The 18,689-nt window shown below is 60.6% G+C and overlaps 1 protein-coding gene across 1 annotated transcript; it reads left to right on the forward strand.

The window, feature by feature from the left end:
• The first annotated feature begins 519 nt into the window (after positions 1-519).
• On the forward strand, positions 520-18,208 carry LOC142821175 (von Willebrand factor A domain-containing protein 5A-like). The gene is made up of 17 exons (XM_089774383.1): positions 520-575; positions 688-890; positions 1,133-1,367; positions 3,587-3,759; positions 4,398-4,512; positions 4,837-4,997; positions 5,108-5,196; positions 5,451-5,595; positions 6,207-6,286; positions 7,394-7,508; positions 7,592-7,756; positions 8,192-8,295; positions 8,424-8,752; positions 11,346-11,615; positions 14,124-14,260; positions 14,347-14,473; positions 14,800-18,208. The coding sequence occupies exons 1-17, from the start codon at positions 536-538 to the stop codon at positions 14,877-14,879; spliced, it is 2,568 nt and encodes an 855-aa protein (XP_089630509.1). The 5' UTR covers positions 520-535; the 3' UTR covers positions 14,880-18,208.
• Positions 18,209-18,689: the final 481 nt, after the last annotated feature.

The raw sequence follows: 18,689 nt of genomic DNA on the forward strand, positions 1-18,689 counted from the left end.
CGGGGCTACGGGCGCATCCCCATTCCCACTGACCAGCACTCTGCCCCGCCTCCAGTGCCACCCCCATCGCTCCTATTGGCCAGGAATCCTGACCAATGGCAGAGCCCACAGCCACTTGGTGGTGCCCCGCCCCCGCGCCCCCCTACTCTGTCTGGGCCCAAAGCTCCTATCCCCCCCACACCCCTCCCCCTGCCTGGACCCAGAGCCCCTTCCCCGCAACCCTCCCCCTCCTGGGCCCAGAGCCCATACCCCCCCCACACCCATCCCCCTGCCTCGGCCTGGAGCCTCCTCCCAGTCTCCAGACAGCTGGATTCCAGCTCTAGCTCCTTCCTGCACCCCTCATGCCCCCCCCAACCCCACTCCAGAGCCCGTGTTGGGGGGCAGGTATCCAGGGGCCAGAGAGGAGCTATCGCTGTCATCTGTGAGCTGGGCCTGGGAGCCTGTGGGACTCCCCGTCAGAGGGCCTGGCTGGGAGCGGTCATGGTTCTCATGAGCCCTGCTATCTCTGCCCCACAGATCCCATCCCCCAGCTGAGATGTTGACCTACGGACTCCTGACCAGCACCAAGGACCCGGGTGAGTCAGGGCTGGGAGGGAGCCATGGGTGGGCGGGGCCATCTGGCTGAGGCCTCTCCCCCAGGCCCGGTCGGGGTCTGTGGGGCCCATGGCTGACCCCCATTCTCCCCAGTGCCCCTGCGCAGCGGCTCAGTGGCCCTGCTGCTCCGCGGCTTCGTGGCGGACGTGGCCTGCGAGCTGCGCTACCGGAACGAGGAGGCAGAGCCGGTGGAGGCCGTCTTCATCTTCCCCCTGGATGCTGAGGCGGCCGTCTATGCCTTCCAGGCCTGCCTGGGGGGCACCTGTGTGGAGGCCCAGCTCCACAAGAGGAGAGAGGTACCAGGGGAGGGGCCATGGGGTGACGGTGTCTCCGGCAGGCGTGGGAGCAGGCAGGGGAGGGGCCATGAGGTGACGGTGTCTCCGGCAGGCGGGGGAGGGGCCATGGGGTGACGGTGTCTCCGGCAGGCGTGGGAGGGGCCATGGGGTGACGGTGTCTCCGGCAGGCGGGGGAGTGGCCATGGGGTGATGGTGTCACCGGCAGGTGCGGGAGTGGACAGAAGAGGGGCCGTGGGTGACGATGTCTCCGGCAGGCGCGGGAGCTGTACGGGGACGCGCTGGCGGGGGGCCAGACCTCGTTCCTGCTGGAGGAGGCCGGGGCCGGGGGCGACGTGTTCAGCTGCACCCTGGGGAACCTGCCCCCCGGTGCGGAGGCGGCGCTGACCCTGCGCTACGTCTGTGAGCTGCCGCGGGAGCCTGACGGCGCTGCCCGCTTCGTGCTGCCCATCGTGCTGCGCCCCCGCTACGCCCCCCAGGGTGAGTGCCCCTCCCCCGCCACACTCCCCAGCATGAGTCCCTTTCCACCACCTCACTCCCTATGGTGAGTGCCCCCTCTCCTAGCACACCCCCCATGGAGAGTACCCCCTTCCCCACTATGCTCCCCACAGCAAGTCCCCCCCGCCATGTGCCCCACTCCACTCCACACTCCACTGTGAACCTGTTACAGGATGTGGGGAGACCCCAGGCCCCCTTCTCCCCCCCAGCTGCAGCCAGACGTGATTCTCAGGCAGCAGATGGAAGAGAAGGTTTATTGGTTGAAGGGACCCAGCGTCGCCTGGACTCATTGTGACAGGAACCAGGAGCATCCAGCCTGACCGAGGTCTGGGAAAGGGGCCTATTGCCAGAGCCTGCATGGCCCCCCAAGCCAGCTCCCCCTCTCTGACCTAGCCAAACACTAACTCACCCACCACCCCACTGGTCCCAGCCCCCCCAGGAAGCTCTGGCCCCTGCTTTTTTAAGATTCCTGGACCCAGAAGTTGTGGGGCTGTCACTGGCTGCATCTTCCTGCTCGCATCAGGTGTTGAGAGGGTGGGGCCATACCCCAAATGCACCCCTCCTGTGATGGTTGTGGAGAAAGCCCGTCCTCCCCGCTGGAGGCCTTTCAGCACCCTGGCCAGCAGCAGGAGCAGCAGAGAGGTCCTCCAAGTAGGGTAGAGGGGCAACCTTCACCACAGCCAATCAGGATGCGGCAGGCTGCACTATAAGGCGCTACTAGCTAAGGCCTGGCCATCCCTGACTGGAGCTCAACCCAGGCAGCTCTCTGGGCCTAGTGGGGAGCAGCAGGACCTTGGACAGCTCCGAGTGGGCGCTGGGTTCTCGTGGCTGGGCGGGGCGCGATCCTTGCGGCTAACGGCCGATTGGCGCCAACCCTGCGGATCCCGCACAAGGGGGATTGAGCAACAAGGCCCTTGGGAAGGGCTGGGTGAAACCGCACCCCGGGGAAGTGACGGCGATTATGGGCTTTGAGACTTGGCAGGTAACTGCTACGTATCGGGCCCCTGGGCTGGGCCCTAGAGGAGTGGGCAGGTCTGTGTCCTCCCCAACTCCAGCAAACCAGACCCGGATGTGTGCGTGTGTGTGTGTTGAGTGGAAAGGGGGGGTAAAAGAAGAGGCCTGACCACGGCCTAGGCATTGACTCCAGGAGCGTAAATATTGCGAGGTCCCCTCCAGCCACCAAGAGGCGCTCGCACACAGGATCCTGTACACGACTCTACACAACTCTCCCTCCTGCAACACATAGGACAGCAGAGTCCCATACAAAGCAACCAGAGAGAATACAAACCCCCAGTGGTCTCCAACCTTTTTACACCCAAGATCACTTTTTAAATGACAGACCAAGCCAAGACCCCTTCCTTGAAGCCCCGCCCTCTCTATTCTCCTCCGCTCCATCACTTGCTATCCCCAATCCTTATACTGCTACTTTTAAAAAAATTCCCACCATTCCTCGCAGCTCCTCACCTGTGCTGTTGCTCGGTGAGTAGCTGCTCCTCAAATGAGGAAATCTAATGTAAATGTCCTGCGCAGGCGCACAGTTCAGAGAGGGCTCAACAGCTACTCTTAGAGCCTCCGAGATCTACCAGTAGATCGCGATCGACTGGTTGGTGACCACGGTCCCAGAGCATCCCTCCGCCCTGCTACATGCCCCACTGTCAGCCCCACCTTCCCCCCCGTGTGTCCCATGGGGAGCCCGCCCCCAGCTCACTGTGCCCCATATCGCTGCTGTGCTCCCCCAGGAATCCCATGGTTTCCCATAGGAAAATGGTTCCTCACTTTTTCAGGCAGAACGGCTCTTGCGCAAGAGGGGCATTTTTATGCAAAAGCAGCTCTTAGTTAATTATGCAAATGAAGTCTGGCAATATGCTAATCTGTGCTTCATTTGCATAGGATTTTGTAGAAGAGGGAAGCAGTGTAGATGTGGCCCCATGCGTCCCACAGGGGAAGCTCCCCTCGGGGCCGCCTAACCCCATAGCCCCCGACCTCTGCTATGCCCTCCACAGTTCTGTCCTCCAACATGTGTGACCCCCTCCGCCACCCAAAATTTCCTGATAGCCCAACCCCCGGGGTTCCTCCAATGTACCCTCTGCCCCCCTATGTTCCCTCCTCCCACATCATCCCCTCCCACATCCTCCCATCCCCCCAATATCCCCCCCCTGCTCTCCCCTTCCCCGTCCTCACCCCCGCCTCTCCCCCTGCAGGCTGGGTTGGCGAGGACGTCATTCAGGGGCTCCCCCGGGCCCCTCCGGGGGAGCTTCCCTACACGCTGAGCCTGAGCGCCATGCTGGAGTCACCCCACGGCGTGGAGCGCGTGGTCTCCAACTGCCCCCTCACCTCCCTGAGCTACCCGGGCGGGGACCGGAGCAGCGCCCAGGTAGGGGCTTGCCGGGTACCTGGGGCCCCGGGACAGGGACCAGCCAGTGGGGGGCAGAGGTACCGGGGTCTGGATGTTGGGGGGGGGAGCATTGAAGGGACTTTTGGTGATGGGGAGATGGCAGGTCCCAGAAAACCATCTGGGAGTCTGCTGGGGGGAGATGTGGGGCAGAGCAGTGGGTGGGCCCCAAAACTGGGGGGAGGGGGGATAACAAGGGACACACACGGTTCTGGGGAATTTCCCCATTTCCCTCGGGGGAAAAGTCCAGGGCTGAGACCAGCCCATGAGGCTGAAATCCTGGTCCTGCCTTGGGCCTCAGTTTCCCTTGTTCTCTGGGGGATCCTCTCCTTTCAGTGGAAGAAAAAGTGGGGGGTGTTCCAGTTCCCCTGCTCCCATGGGGCCCCCGTGGAGGTTGCACTTGGGGGGGGAATTCACCCCCCAACCAGGTAACTGTCTCTTCCAATGGGAAAGAACCAAAACCATTCAGTGCTTGGTGGTTTCCTCCCCAGAAGGGCCCAGTTCCTGCATCATCCTTGGGGGTGGTTTTCCCACCCCTCCTCCCCAGGCTGGGCATGAGAGCCAGCGGGACCTGGCCCGCAGGGGCTGGGGAGCTGATCATGTCTGCTCCCTGCCCCCAGGTGTCACTGGCCGAGCAGCCGCCCTGGGACCGGGACGTGGAGCTGCTGGTGTATTACGCGGAGCCGCACAAGCCCAGCGTTGTGCTGGAGGCCGGGCTGCCCGGAGCGGAGCCAGGTACATGGCAGGGTGGGGGAGGGCTGCGGTTCTGTGACATGGGGGGGCGAGAGAGGTGTCGGTGGGTGTGGTGGGATGAGGGGGATGGTAAGGGACAATGGAGGTTTGAGGTATCCAGGGGCGGATTGGGGGTGCGGGTTGAAGTAGGAAGGGTGGTCGGAGGTGCTGGGGTCCATCTGATGGGGGAGGGGCAGAGGTGTGGGGGTTGGGCTCCGGGCAGTCGGGGGGGGGGCATGGAGGTCCTAGTGGAGAGAGATGTGGGAAGGGCGGAGCAGTGGGGTCAGGGCACTGGAGACTCTCACGGGGCTCACCCCGCCTCCCCAGGCTCGCTGATGGGTGACCCGGCCGTGATGGTGACCCTGATGCCCAACCTGCTAGAGGCGACAGCGGCCGGCGAGTTCATCTTCCTGCTGGATCGCTCCGGCAGCATGGACAGCACCGTGGACGCCCGCGCCGACTCCCCCACACGCATCGACTGTGCCAAGGTACCGCCAGGCCCAAGGCTGCACTCGATGGGCCCATGGGGCCGTCCCAGGGAGCAGCCCCAGCTGGCTGGACCTGGCGTGACTCTGTCCGTCTCTCTGTCCATCCCCAGGAGACCCTGATCTTGCTGCTGAAGAGTTTGCCCCTGGGCTGTTACTTCAACATCTACGGCTTTGGGTCCGAGTTCGAGTCCTTCTACCCGTGAGTCCGAGGGGAGGGGCGGGTCTGTGGGCTGCTGGCTGGAGGGCAAGGGCTGTGTGGGATGGGTCGGGGTGTCCCTGGACTGAGCTGGGGCCTGAACAGTGCCGGGTTGTTTGTGGGCTGGGTGGGGGTTGGGGTGTCCATGGAACAGGGGCTGGCTGGTGTCGGGGTCTGTCTGGGTTGGGGGCAGAGCTAGGCGGGGGACTAGTCCCCATCTCTGGCTGTCCTGCCCTGACCCCCGGCGCCCCCTGCAGGCGGAGCGTGGAGTACACCCAGAAGACCATGTCCAAGTCCCTGAAGCGCGTCCGGCGGCTCCGCGCCGACCTGGGGGGCACCGAGATCTTGGAGCCGTTAGGAGCCATTTACCGCAGCCCCTGCCGGGACGGGCACCCGCGCCAGGTCCGGAGGCCATGGGGAGCCTGGGGTTGGAGGGCTGGGTGGGTGGGGGAGGCCGGGGGCTGAACCTCATCAGACCTGGCTGGGATCATGGGGGACACATGCAGTCGGGGGGAACATGGGTAGCTCCCAGCAGGTCCCTTGGGCACTCCGGCGGGTTGTTCTCTCCAGGGGCTGGGGAGAGGGGGTGGGTGGGGGTTGGGCTCCCAGGTAGACATGGGGAGAACTGTGCACCACCGCGCACGTTGAGTTGGACGCAGCAGCGCGCTGTCTCCCCAGTCAGGCAGGTAACATGTGTCCCGGGAGCGCTGACCAGGGGGGCGGCGGCTGGTTCCCCAGGGCTGCCCAAAAGGGCTTTAGGGAAGTGGGGCTCACATGCCCCAGGGAGCCCCCACAGAGCCCGGAGACGTCAGGTCCCTTCCAGGGGACTTTGTCGGGGACTCGGCTTCATGTAACTTGTCTTCTCTGCCAGGAGGGCTCTGGGCGGAGGGGGGGGGGGGAGGGAGGAGTGATGTGTCTGGGGATCTCTGGGGGTGGGGGAGGGGCAGGCTCTATGGTTCCCAGCAAGGGGTGTCTCCGGTTCTGAGGGCGTCTCTCCTCCCCCCCCCCCCCAGCTGTTTGTGTTCACGGACGGGGAGGTGTGTAACACTAGGGAAGTCATTGCTGAGGTGCAGCGTCACCAAGGGTCCTGCAGGTAATGGGGCCCCCTTCCCCCCAGTGTCCTCCACGCCCTGCCCCCAGCTCCCCACCAGCCTCTCCCCCCAGTTCCCCTCCAACCTCTCCCCCCAGCTCCCCTCCAGCCTCTCCCCCCAGCTCCCCACCAGCCTCTCCCCCCAGCTCCCCTCCAACCTCTCCCCCCAGCTCCCCACCAGCCTCTCCCCCCAGCTCCCTCCAACCTCTCCCCCCAGCTCCCCACCAGCCTCTCCCCCCAGCTCCCCTCCAACCTCTCCCCCCAGCTCCCCACCAGCCTCTCCCCCCAGCTCCCCTCCAACCTCTCCCCCCAGCTCCCCACCAGCCTCTCCCCCCAGCTCCCCACCAGCCTCTCCCCTCAGCTCCCCTCCAACCTCTCCCCCCAGCTCCCCACCAGCCTCTCCCCCCAGCTCTGCTGTCCCTGTGCCCAGCGCTCGGCCATGAGTTCCGATCTCCTCGCGCACACCTCAAGCTGCTGGCCAGGGTGGCCTGGGGCCTGGGACCCTCTCCCCAGCACTGGCCCATGTCTTCCTGCCCCTGCCCTGCCCCCATTTCAGCCCTTCCCCCCAAGTCCCCCCCAGCGTCGCTGTGCAGAGGGGGCCGGGCTGTCCCATTTTCCATTGCCAGGCCGCCACTAATCCCCTTGGCCGCCCTTGGCCCCTCCTGTCCATGTCCCCTTGAGCTGAGGGGCAGGTGATGGCAGTGGGGGGGATTGTACCCAAGGGGGCAGGACGGGGAAGGTGACTGTTGCTGTCGACATAGACTCAGAGGGGGCCTCTATCCCCCGTTGTGTTGGGAAGTGGAGTTCTGCGTCCGCTGGGCCCCCGGGAGCTGGGCAGCCAACGTGCATCACAGGTGGCCCCAAAATACCAGCAGTGGCGTGGGAGGCGGGTGCTGATTCCGGGGGGGGGGTCTCCCAGGGTCCCCACAATGGGTTTGGGGGGTGGATGCCGAGTGCTCCCAGCGATACCCAAAAAGGTTGGAGATTCCCCCCTCCCGGCTCCAATATCACCCCAATGATACTTGCCCCTCAGCCCCGACTGGCCAGCCCCTCCCCCGCAGCACAGCCCCTCCCCCTCCCGTCTCTGACCCCGGGCTCTGCCCCCGGCAGGTGCTTCTCCTTCGGCATCGGGGAAGGCGCCTCCACGGCCCTGATCAAAGGCATCGCCTGGGCCGGGGGGGGCAGCGCCGAGTTCATCACAGGCCAGGACCGCATGCAGCCCAAGGTGAGACCCCAGGAGTGCAGCCCCCCCCCCGAGGCGGGAGAGGAGCCAGGCGTCCGGCCCCACCCGTGCGGTGTCCCCCCCAGGCGCTGCAGTCTCTGAAGCGGGCCCTGCAGCTGGCCGTGACCTGCATCGCGCTGAGCTGGGACCTGCCCCCCGGGATGGAGGCGGTGCTGCTGGGCCCGGCCCCCAAGGTGATCTTTGCCGTGCACCGGTGCCTGATCTACGCCCAGCTCCGTGGGCAGCCCCCGGTGAGAGCGCCAGGCCCATCTGGGGCACCCCCAGCCTGTGAGAACCCCGCCTAGGTGATGGCTCTGGGCCCTAGTGATGGGTATTGGGGAGGTGGGCTCTGCACTACCTGGCCCCATTGTTGGCAACAGGGTTTGTTCACTCTGGCCCCTAGTGATGGCTGGTGGGGAGGTGGGCTCTGAGCTACCCAGCCCCATTGCCGTCAGTGGGACTTGTGCTCTCTGGCCCCTAACAATGGCCAAGGCAGAGGAGGGTTCTGTGATGGCAAGAATAATAGTTAACTCTGGCCCCTAACGATGGTCATTAGCTTGCCAAGGTAACTTGCTGTGTTATTTAGAAATATTTACCACTTTGTCCTGTAAATTGCATGGGGGGGTCCCTGGGCATCTTCTCCCCCCCCCTCAGCACACAAAGTTTGATCTTTCCCCTGCCCGCAGCCCCCAGGCACTGCCGTGGGGGGCGTGACGCTGCAGTACTGCATCCGGGAGCAGAGCTACAAGGAGACGCTGGCGTTCCCCCTGCAGCCGCAGGCTGGAGACAGGTAGCTGGGTCCTCCCACCCAGTTCCCCCCCCACACACTCCGCTTAGCCACACCGAGCCGTGAGGGGCCCTGCCCCTGGCCACAGGGACAAGCTGGTATTCTGCCCCTCCCCCCCGTGCCTACTGAACCCTGCTGCCCTCTCGGGACTGGGAGGGATCCCAGGAGACCTGGCTCCCCGCTGCTCCCCTGCCCCTCCTCGCGTGGCTGGACTCAGGCGTCCGGGCTCACCCTGCCTCTCTCCCGCCCAGGCTGCCCGTTCACCGGCTGGCAGCCAAGGCCCTGCTGCTGGATCTGGAGGAGGCCATGAGCGCGGGGGCGAAGGGGGCCTGGAGCCGGGCGCTGGAGGCCAGTCTGAGCTCGGGCGTCGTCTGCTCCCTCACGGCCTACGTGGGGGTGGACACGGCGCGGGGGCAGCCGGTGCAGGGGCCGCTGGTGAGGCGGGACGTCCCAGTGGCAGGTAACCCCACAGGGGGGCCCAGCACGCAGGGAGCACCCAGAATGTCGGGGGGTGCTGGTTAGAGGGGGAGCCTGGCAGTTGGTGGCAGTGGGAGGGATCCTTGCACAGCCGGGAGGGGTGTCAACCATGAGGGAGCGTCGTGGTTATGGGCTAATATCCCTTTGCTCCTCCCCCTGCTCCCATGGGGCTGGGTTGCCCCTTCCTTGCCCCTGTGGGATCTCATTTGCCCCCACCCAGTCCTGGGGCGGGGGGGGTTGGGGAGTAGCAGGTGCTGGCAGGATGGAGCTGGGGTGGGGGCCCCTCCCAGCTGGAGAGCAGGACCCTGAGACAGACAGATGGACCCAGACAGGCAGCTGGAGAGAGAGTCAGAGCACCCAGAGGCGGGGACAGTGACTGAGCCAAAGACGGGGAGACGCAGACAAACAGACAGACAGACCTAGATGCAGACGGGGAGATGCAGACAGACAGACAGACAGACAGACCTAAACACAGATGGGGAGATGCAGACAGACAGACAGACAGACCTAGACGCAGACGGGGAGATGCAGACAGACAGACAGACAGACCTAGACACAGACGGGGAGATGCAGACAGACAGACAGACAGACAGACCTAGATGCAGACGGGGAGACGCAGACAGACAGACAGACAGACCTAGACACAGACGGGAAGATGCAGACAGACAGACAGACAGACCTAGACGCAGACGGGGAGATGCAGACAGACAGACAGACAGACCTAGACGCAGACGGGGAGACGCAGACAGACAGACAGACAGACCTAGACGCAGACGGGGAGACGCAGACAGACAGACAGACCTAGACGCAGACGGGAAGACGCAGACAGACAGACAGACCTAGACGCAGATGGGGAGACACAGACCGACAGACAGACCTAGACGCAGACGGGGAGACGCAGACAGACAGACAGACAGACCTAGACGCAGACGGGGAGACGCAGACAGACAGACAGACAGACCTAGACGCAGACGGGGAGATGCAGACAGACAGACAGACAGATAGACCTAGACGCAGACGGGGAGACGCAGACAGACAGACAGACAGACCTAGACGCAGATGGGGAGACGCAGACAGACAGACAGACAGACCTAGACACAGACGGGGAGATGCAGACAGACAGACAGACAGACCTAGACGCAGACGGGGAGACGCAGACAGACAGACAGACCTAGACGCAGACGGGGAGACGCAGACAGACAGACAGACAGACCTAGACGCAGACGGGGAGACGCAGACGGGGAGACGCAGACAGACAGACAGACAGACCTAGACACAGACGGGGAGATGCAGACAGACAGACAGACAGACATAGACGCAGACGGGGAGATGCAGACAGACAGACAGACAGACCTAGACGCAGACGGGGAGACGCAGACAGACAGACAGACAGACCTAGACACAGACGGGGAGACGCAGACAGACAGACAGGCAGACAGACCTAGACGCAGACGGGGAGATGCAGACAGACAGACAGACAGACCTAGACGCAGACGGGGAGACGCAGACAGACAGACAGACAGACCTAGACACAGACGGGGAGATGCAGACAGACCGACAGACAGACCTAGACGCAGACGGGGAGACGCAGACAGACAGACAGACAGACCTAGACACAGACGGGGAGATGCAGACAGACAGACAGACAGACCTAGACGCAGACGGGGAGACGCAGACAGACAGACAGACAGACCTAGACGCAGACGGGGAGACGCAGACAGACCGACAGACAGACCTAGACGCAGACGGGGAGACGCAGACAGACAGACAGACCTAGACGCAGACGGGGAGAGGCAGACAGACAGACAGACAGACAGACCTAGACGCAGACGGGGAGAGGCAGACAGACAGACAGACAGACAGACCTAGACGCAGACGGGGAGACGCAGACAGACAGACAGACAGACCTAGACACAGACGGGGAGATGCAGACAGACAGACAGACAGACCTAGACGCAGACGGGGAGACGCAGACAGACAGACAGACCTAGACGCAGACGGGGAGACGCAGACAGACAGACCTGGAACAGGAGACGCAGACAGACCGACCCAGAATGGGAGATGTGGCTGCTCTGAACCCAGACGCTGACGGCCAGGCCCACACGGGGAGACGCAGACAGTGAAGCAGACCCAGACCGACCAACCCACCCAGACGGCCACAGCCCATCGCTGTCATGAGCCTGGCTGGGAGGTGCCTTGCCCCCCCCACAGCATCCTGCCTTCATCCATGGGGCACAGTGCCTGCTCCCACATCCCCTGGGCCTGGGGGAGGGGTCCCAATGGGAAGAAGCATGGGGACTGGTTCTGGATGTCACAGCCCAGGAGAGATGGGTCTGCGGGGTGGGGAGGGGGAGCGTGTGCCAAGCCCTGAGTGAGTTGGTGGGGGAAGGGGTTGGGCAACACGTGGGAGGGGTCCCGGCAGCTCTGAGCATTGGGGAGGGGCTGGGATTTCTCCGTCTCCCCCGAGCCTGTCTCTATGGGTGCCTCTGTCTGTCCCTCTCTCTGTCCGTCATTCTCCGTGCCGCTCTTGTCCCTGCCTCCGCGGCGCCTTGTCTCCGTGGTGTCCACGAATGAAGCCACCACGCATCATGCGTTTCATCACCTGGGCAGGAGGCGATTGGTGGGCTGCTCGCAGGTCATGCGTAACCTCCAGCACTTGGTTGTGACACGCTACTGGCACTTCAGTGAGCTCGAACTGCTCCCCAAATCGAGCCTGTGCTTTCGCCTCCCTCAGAAGTGTCTGTCCTGGCTCCACTGCATCCCAGAGCGCCTCCGGGGACATCTCCAGTGCCGGGGCAGCGAGTCCTCCGACCCCGAGGTCCCGCCGGAGCCCGTGCCCCAGAAAGGTGCGTGGGGACTGGGACCAGGCATCAGAACTGGGGGGCAAGCATCAGGATCGGGGGCGGAGACGGACGGAAATTCCTGAGCAAAAGAATGGTCGTGATGCCGGGGAGGAAGAGGCGTCCTTAACGGGCTGGGTTTGAAGTGAGGTGACACAAATCCTCTTGCCATGAAATAAATTTAAAAAAATGAAAGAAGCTTCCAAGCGAGAAGCTGGGATGTGGGGTACGAGTTTGTGGTGGCCTGAGAAGGAATCCCCTGCTGTTTTCTCTCAGACACATGGATGGAAATTCCTAGCAAAAAACTTAGCTGAAACTGGGCTTAGGCTAGGACATGTGTACACCTGAGTTATAGGGCACAGATCATTGTGGGCGCAGTCCAGTTCATAATCAAAGAAGGCCACGAAAGGCAGGAATTTGGAAGTCTGGAATCCCCTTAAGATCTGAATTGGAGAGTCTGGAAATACAAAGTTACTGCAGCCCAGGTAACCTTAACTCTGCCCCATAATCCTGGCCTATATATGGCTATATCCTATACACACTGTTAAATCCTATGTCTCCTAGGGTATGTCTACATTACAAAGTTAATTTGAAATAGCAGTTATTTAGAATTAACTTTAATAGCATCTACTCAGGCAAACCGCTATTTCGAAATCAATTAGAAATAGGGGAGCCCTTATTTCGAATTTGGTAAACCTCATTCTACGAGGAGTAACGCCAAATTCGAAATAGCTATTTTGAATTAAGTGCTGTGTAGACACTTAATGCGAAATAGGAGGCCTCCAGCCCTTCCCAGGGAGCCCTGGTGACCACTCTGGGCACAACCAGGAAAACTTACTCTCCTCTCCCCCAGCCCTGGAGCCATTAAATGGGTAGACCCTGGCCACAGTGCCTGTGCCAGCTCCAAGCCTGCCAGCCCAGAGCCAGCAGTGGCCACTGGGGCCCCTGACCCAGAGGCCCCAAAACAGGAGCCAGCAAGCCACTGGCAGCCAGCCCTCCACCGCTCCCCAGGAGCAGTCTGCCAGCTCCCAGGAGCCTGACAGGGGCTGGAGAAGGCGGGCGCCTTCCTGGTCCAGGGTGGAGATCATGGACCTTATTCAGGTTTGGGGGGATGCCCCCAGTGTCCATGATCTCCGCACTAGACGTAGGAACACGCCTGTCTATGGCAGGATAGCTGCCAGCCTGGCCACCAAAGGCCACATGCGAACCCAGGAGCAGGTTTGCATGAAAGTCAAGTTGGTCTGGTGAGACCCCCAACCCTGAGCCCTGAGCTTCCCCTCCCCCTTCTTCCCCTTGTTTCCCTCTTCCAGTTCCCTCCTCCCAGGCTTCCCCCTCCCCTCTTCCACCCTCTCTCTTCCCCCTCCCACCTCCTTTTCCCAGTCTCCCCAGAGGTTCCTCCCCCTCCCCCAGTTTTGTTCAATAAACCCAGTTTCTATTTTTATTTGACATCAGGAAAGGGGGCTAGGGAGGGGTAAGTGGAAGGACGTGAGGGAGGAATGGGGCACAAGCCCCCTGTGGGGAGGACCAGGGAGGCTCGGGGTGGATGCTCTCCCTCAGGGCCTCCTGGATCCTGACAGCCCCCCAATGGACCCCCCGGATGGCAGCCTGCAGCAAATGCAGCCGGGCTGATGGCAACGACCCCACGAGACGCACCGACGTGCCCAGGGGCAGCTCTGGTTCCATGTGGCCGAGTGCTGTGGTGTCCCAAGTGCGGGCACTCATGGCACTCCAAGACAGGACTGCTTTGCTGTCCCTCATCGAGGTAGACAAGCAAGCAGGGAACCCTGAGAACTGTCTGTCCGGGGTGGGGGTAGGGTCCCTTTAAGCACGGAGCTCAGTTAGCCTCAGGCAGCAGCCCCACACAATAAGTTCCAACCTGATGCCCTGCCGGCACTGGTTCCAGCCTTAACTTCAGTTCAGGGTCCACTCAGTGTGGACATGCTATTTCGAAATATCAAAATGCTATTTTGAAATAGTTTTTGTGTATAGATGTGTTATTTCGAATTAGCTTAATTCGAATTAACTATTTCGAATTCAATTAATTCGAAATAACACTGTAATGTAGACGTACCCCTACTTCCTTAGAAGCTCATGTCTTTCCCTGGAAAGAAGAGTCCTTTGCAGGAGGATGCTCCTGAGGTCAGATTGTGTGTGAGAATCACCCTGGGGACATGGGCTTAATGGCTGAGACTAGGACATTAACAGGGACCCAAGGGAGTTGGGTGCCTAATTGTGAATAGTGTCATCCCATGGGTGCAGGACAGGGTAGAGTTAAGGGTGTCCATGGAGGGGTCAATGGTGCAGAGAACCAGATAAAGCATGCCCAGGAATGGGGCTTTAGGGCTCAGAGGAACAGGTAAAGGATGCCCTGGAGTGGGGCAGAGTTAAGGACACCCATGGAGGGATAGAGTAAAGAAGTCACAGAAGGTCACAGTTAGGGTGTAGACTGTCTCCAACCTGGACAGGCCATCTCATTATACTGAAATAATGACCCAGCCCCATCTCTCTTTTCAGAGCGGGCAGCAGAGGAATCTCCCCTGCTGAGGCTGGTGTCCCTGCAGAACGCCGATGGCTCATGGGACCTGGGGCCCCTGCTGGCCGCCGCGCTGGGGGTGAGCAAGACCGACGCCAGGGGGAGAAAGCCCAGTGAGGTGAGTGCAGGGAGGGGAGAGTTGGAAGGGCAGGAAGTCCCCAGACCCACCCTGTCTCAAACTGTCTCTGCCCCCTCCCCCCACAGGATGTGGCCCCCAGTGTCTGGGCCACGGTGCTGGCCGTGGTCTGGCTGCACGGCCGGGCCACGGGGCAGCGGAACGAGTGGGAGCTGCTGGAGGTCAAAGCGGTGGCCTGGGTGCGGGACCAAGCAGGTAAGAGGGTGCGTGTGTGTGTGGGGGGGGGAGTGGGCAGGGTTCAGGGCATCATCTGGAGAGCTCCTGCCTCATGGGAACCCCACAACTCCAAACCCCACCCTGCCCCCCACACCCCTGCCCCCAGCCTATCCCCGTCCCAATCCCACCATCCTGTGGCAATTGCCGTGCCCTATCCCCCAACACCTTTACTTTCCGACCCTCGTGCCTGTCCCCCCATGCTCTGTGATCTCTTTGCTCCTCCTGTTCCCCTCGCTCATGTCTGCCCCCGGCCACTCCCCATTTCCTGGGCTGGTGTCTCCACATCGATCTCTTTCTCCTTGCAGGGCCCTGGCTGAGCGAGTGCCTGGAAGCCGCCAATGCCTTGCTGGGCTGCAGCGTGGACCCTGCCGTCTTTGGACTCTGAGCCCCCCGGGATCCTTGCACCCACAAGCTACCCTGGGCCATCAAATGGGAGCCCCGAGGCCAGCAGTGGGCACTGGGTTCCGACCCCACGGGCCAGCCTCAGCCCAGCCTGGAGCTAACTCCCAGCATGGATCCCACTTCTGCCACCAATTTGGATGCAAGAGTCTTCTGCTACCTTCAGTGGAGCCATGGCTGCCCCCTGGCTCCAACCGCTGGCAAGCTGCTATTGAGCAACTCCTGTGCCACTCACAGCCACTGTCTCCTTTCAGCATTGTGGGGGGTGGCTAGTGTCAACGTTGCAAATTGCTTCGCTTTTTCCAAATAATAGAGGGGTCCCTGTCTCAACAGTCCCCATACCCCATAGGTGGCTGCACTGACCCTGCTCTGCATGAGCCACCCAATATAATCTAAGTCCCTTCCACCCGAGTTCGGCTTTGGGACCGACACACAGACATGATCTTTGGGTGTTGAAACACAACCCCCTGTGGTCGTCATGGCAGCTTTCTCCTTACTAGAGAGTCCCACCTGTGAACAGCAGCCCAGGCATTCGCCCCAATGACTGATTCGCACTGACGAACGATTCACGCCCTGCCCAGATTCAAGCCGGGCAAACGGTTCCCAGCCGGGCAGAGTTCGGCCGGCAAGTCCGATGCCGTGGGGAAGGCTGGTAGGTGGACGTCGAGGCCACGTGCCATGTGTTGTGAATTCATCCCATTCATGGATGCACGTTTAACCGTTTCATCGATGACCTGATGCTTATCAGTTTCTTAAATGATTAAACTTCCCATCTGGGGCCCCACTGGCAGCCGACAGCCCACCAGGAGCAGGGTTGGCTGCCACTCCTGGGAGGGGGCGGAGCTACACCCCCTCCAAAACGTTTAACCGTTAACCGGTTAACATTTTTCTCTGTGGTTTTTTTACGTCCTTCACCTGCATCAGTCCCCTTCAAAGTGCTCCCCCAGTGTGACCCTGTGCTGGTCCATGTCCTTACCTCGGCTGTGCCGCAGCTGAGAAGGTAGCTGCCCCCCAGGCCTGATCACCATCCCCCCCATTGCCTGGCGCTGTGGGCAGCAGAGAGTTTGAGTCATTGGACTTTGGGGGCTCTGGTTGTTTGAAAATCCCACTAGATACTGATCTGCATTCATAAACGCCCATATAGCTTTAAACCTTTATCCCGTAATGCTCACTGAACGCCAGTGTGACCCAGGCACCTAATTCACTTACACACTCTTGTGATTCCCACGAGGAACCTCTCCCTCTCTGCCAGTGCCTCACGTGTGTGCAAATCGGCCCTTTTGCCTTTCTTCCTGAGTTCTCTCTGTGCCCGTGGAGGAGAATATTCTTTTCCACCTCCCACGGGAGCAGGGAGAAGAAATACATTGAAGATTTCGGCTCACCCGGAGATGTTGGTGACGGGGGACCGGTACGTGGCAAAGGTAGGACATCGGCGTGTAACTCATCAAACTTGCAAAGACACCGCAGTCAACAGTTCTACTGTCTGCCGGCTTTTCCTTGGCGGTTAGATGGTCTCCGTCATTAAAGCAATTGTTTGGTGGCCTTAGAAAAAACGGTCCCTTCCCACCAGTTTGAAAGTCCCAGTAGCAGAACCGCCAAGGGAAATCTCCTCCCAGAAAGGATCAGTTATCCTGGCTACTTAACGAATGGCAGGAGTCGTTTGTGCGCTCATAAAAAAGGCAAGACAGACACGTCCATCCCGACCACCGATCTGAAGATGCCATGGAAAGATGCCAACTTGTAGATCTGTATTCTCATAGGGTATGTCTACACTTGCCCCCTCTTTCAAGAGGGGGGTGGAAACGAAGGCGTTCAAAATTGCAAATGAAGCCGGGATTTGAATTTCCCATCCTTCATTTGCATATTCACTCTATGGCAGTATTTTGAAATAGCACGCTGTCTAGTCGGAGTTATTTTGAAGAAAACTCTTCTCTCGAAATAACCTTTCTTCCTCATACACTGAGGTTTACCAGTTATTTTGGAAGAAGGGTTTTCTTTTGAAATAACTGAGTCTCGACCATGTTTTTTTATTTTGAAATAGCGCCATCATGCAAATGAAGCGCAGGCAATTCAAATCCATGCTTCATGCATTTTCATCCTTCTCTTGAAAGAGGGTGCAAAGGTAGACATCCCCCTACATCCCCGGTGGATGCAGAAAATGTCCGAGGAAACTTCTAGTCCCAAGAAATAATGTCGGCACTCAAGTCTAGGCAGAGGTCACAGCTGAGACAGTAAAACATAGACCAGTATCCCCTCCAGGTCAGACTTAGGCATCAGATTGGCGGCGGACCCCTCACTTTGGCATCTGTGCGTGCCTAGCACTTTGCATCGGGGCGGGAGGGAAGGCAAAGGGGTAGACTAGACACAGAGATACCCCACGTTGCATGAGACCGATCAAGGGGACTTCTGTAGCTGTAGGACCAAGCAGGGAGCGTGGTAGGACCAAGCAAGGGTTACAGATGGTCGTAATGAGCCATAAATCTATTATCTTAGAATCCCAGGATGGGCACAGACCTCAGGAGACATCCAGTCCAGCCCCCTGTCCAAAGCAGGATCAACCCCAACTCAACCATCCCAGCCAGGGCTTGGTCATGCTGGGACTGAAACACCTCTAGGGATGGAGGTTTCACCCCCTCCCTAGGGAACCCATCCCAGGGCTTCCCCACCCTCCCAGGGAAATAGTCCTGGTGTATCCATGAGGGGAGGAGAGCTGCAGGGAGCCCCCGTTACTGGCAGGGCTGGTGGGCCTGGCCTAGGGAGTTGGAGCTGGGAGGTCCCTCTTGGAGATGACACACGGGGCCGGGGGTCACACCCGTCTTTGCACTGTGCCCCAGAGAGAGGGGCCGATGTGGGGTGAGGCTGGGAACCAGTTGGACCCACCCCCTGTGATGCAGTGTGCGGAGGGGGAGGGGGGGCGTCCGCTCCTGTGGCCCTGGATCCTGTCTGGCTGGGCAGGCCCTGGTTGCTGTGTAGTGCTGGGGGTGACCCCTACTGGCCAGTGTCTGTAAGCACGGCCCAGCGGGGGGTGGTCCCTGGGGAAGGGGTTCGAACAAAGGAAGTGGACCTAGAACAGTACAGGGGCCTGTGAACCCTCTCCCCACCCCCGTCTGTCTGCCCATCCTCCTATGTCTACATAGAGCCTGGTCTGGGCTGTATCACTGAGAAGCAATAAAACCTTCTACTCTACTGCCTGGAGGAAAGTCACAGCTGGCTGCAGACAAGGGTGCAGGGTCGAGGGTCCCCAACGTGTGCCCCCCCCCCCATTGGCATCTAGCCGACTGGACACACTCCTCTGCTTTCCCCTTGACCCTACCTCTCAGAGGGTATGTCTACACTACCACCCTAGTTCGAACTAGGGTGGCTAATGTAGGCAACCGGAGTTGCAAATGAAGCCCGGGATTTGAAGTTCCCGAGCTTCATTTGCATCTTGCCGGGCGTCGCCATTTTTAAATCCCTGCTAGTTCGGACTCTGTGCCCGCGGCTACACGCGGCACGGACTAGGTAGCCTAATAGTTTTAGGCTTCCTATTCCAAGCTACCGGTACACCTCGTTCCACGAGAAGTAACGGTAGTTCAGAATAGGAAGCCTAATCCAAACTACCTACTCCGTGCCGCATATAGCCGCGGGCACGGAGTCCGAACTAGCGGGGATTTAAAAATGGCGGCGCCCGGCAAGATGCAAATGAAGCCTGGGAAATTCAAATCCCCGGCTTCATTTGCAACTTCGGTTGCCTACATTAGCCACCCTAGTTCGAACTAGGGTGGTAGTGTAGACATACCCTTAGTTACAATGTATG

Source organism: Pelodiscus sinensis, chromosome 30, assembly GCF_052426305.1.
Source record: "Pelodiscus sinensis isolate ZL-2025 chromosome 30, ASM5242630v1, whole genome shotgun sequence".
Classification (NCBI taxonomy): Eukaryota; Metazoa; Chordata; order Testudines; family Trionychidae; genus Pelodiscus; species Pelodiscus sinensis.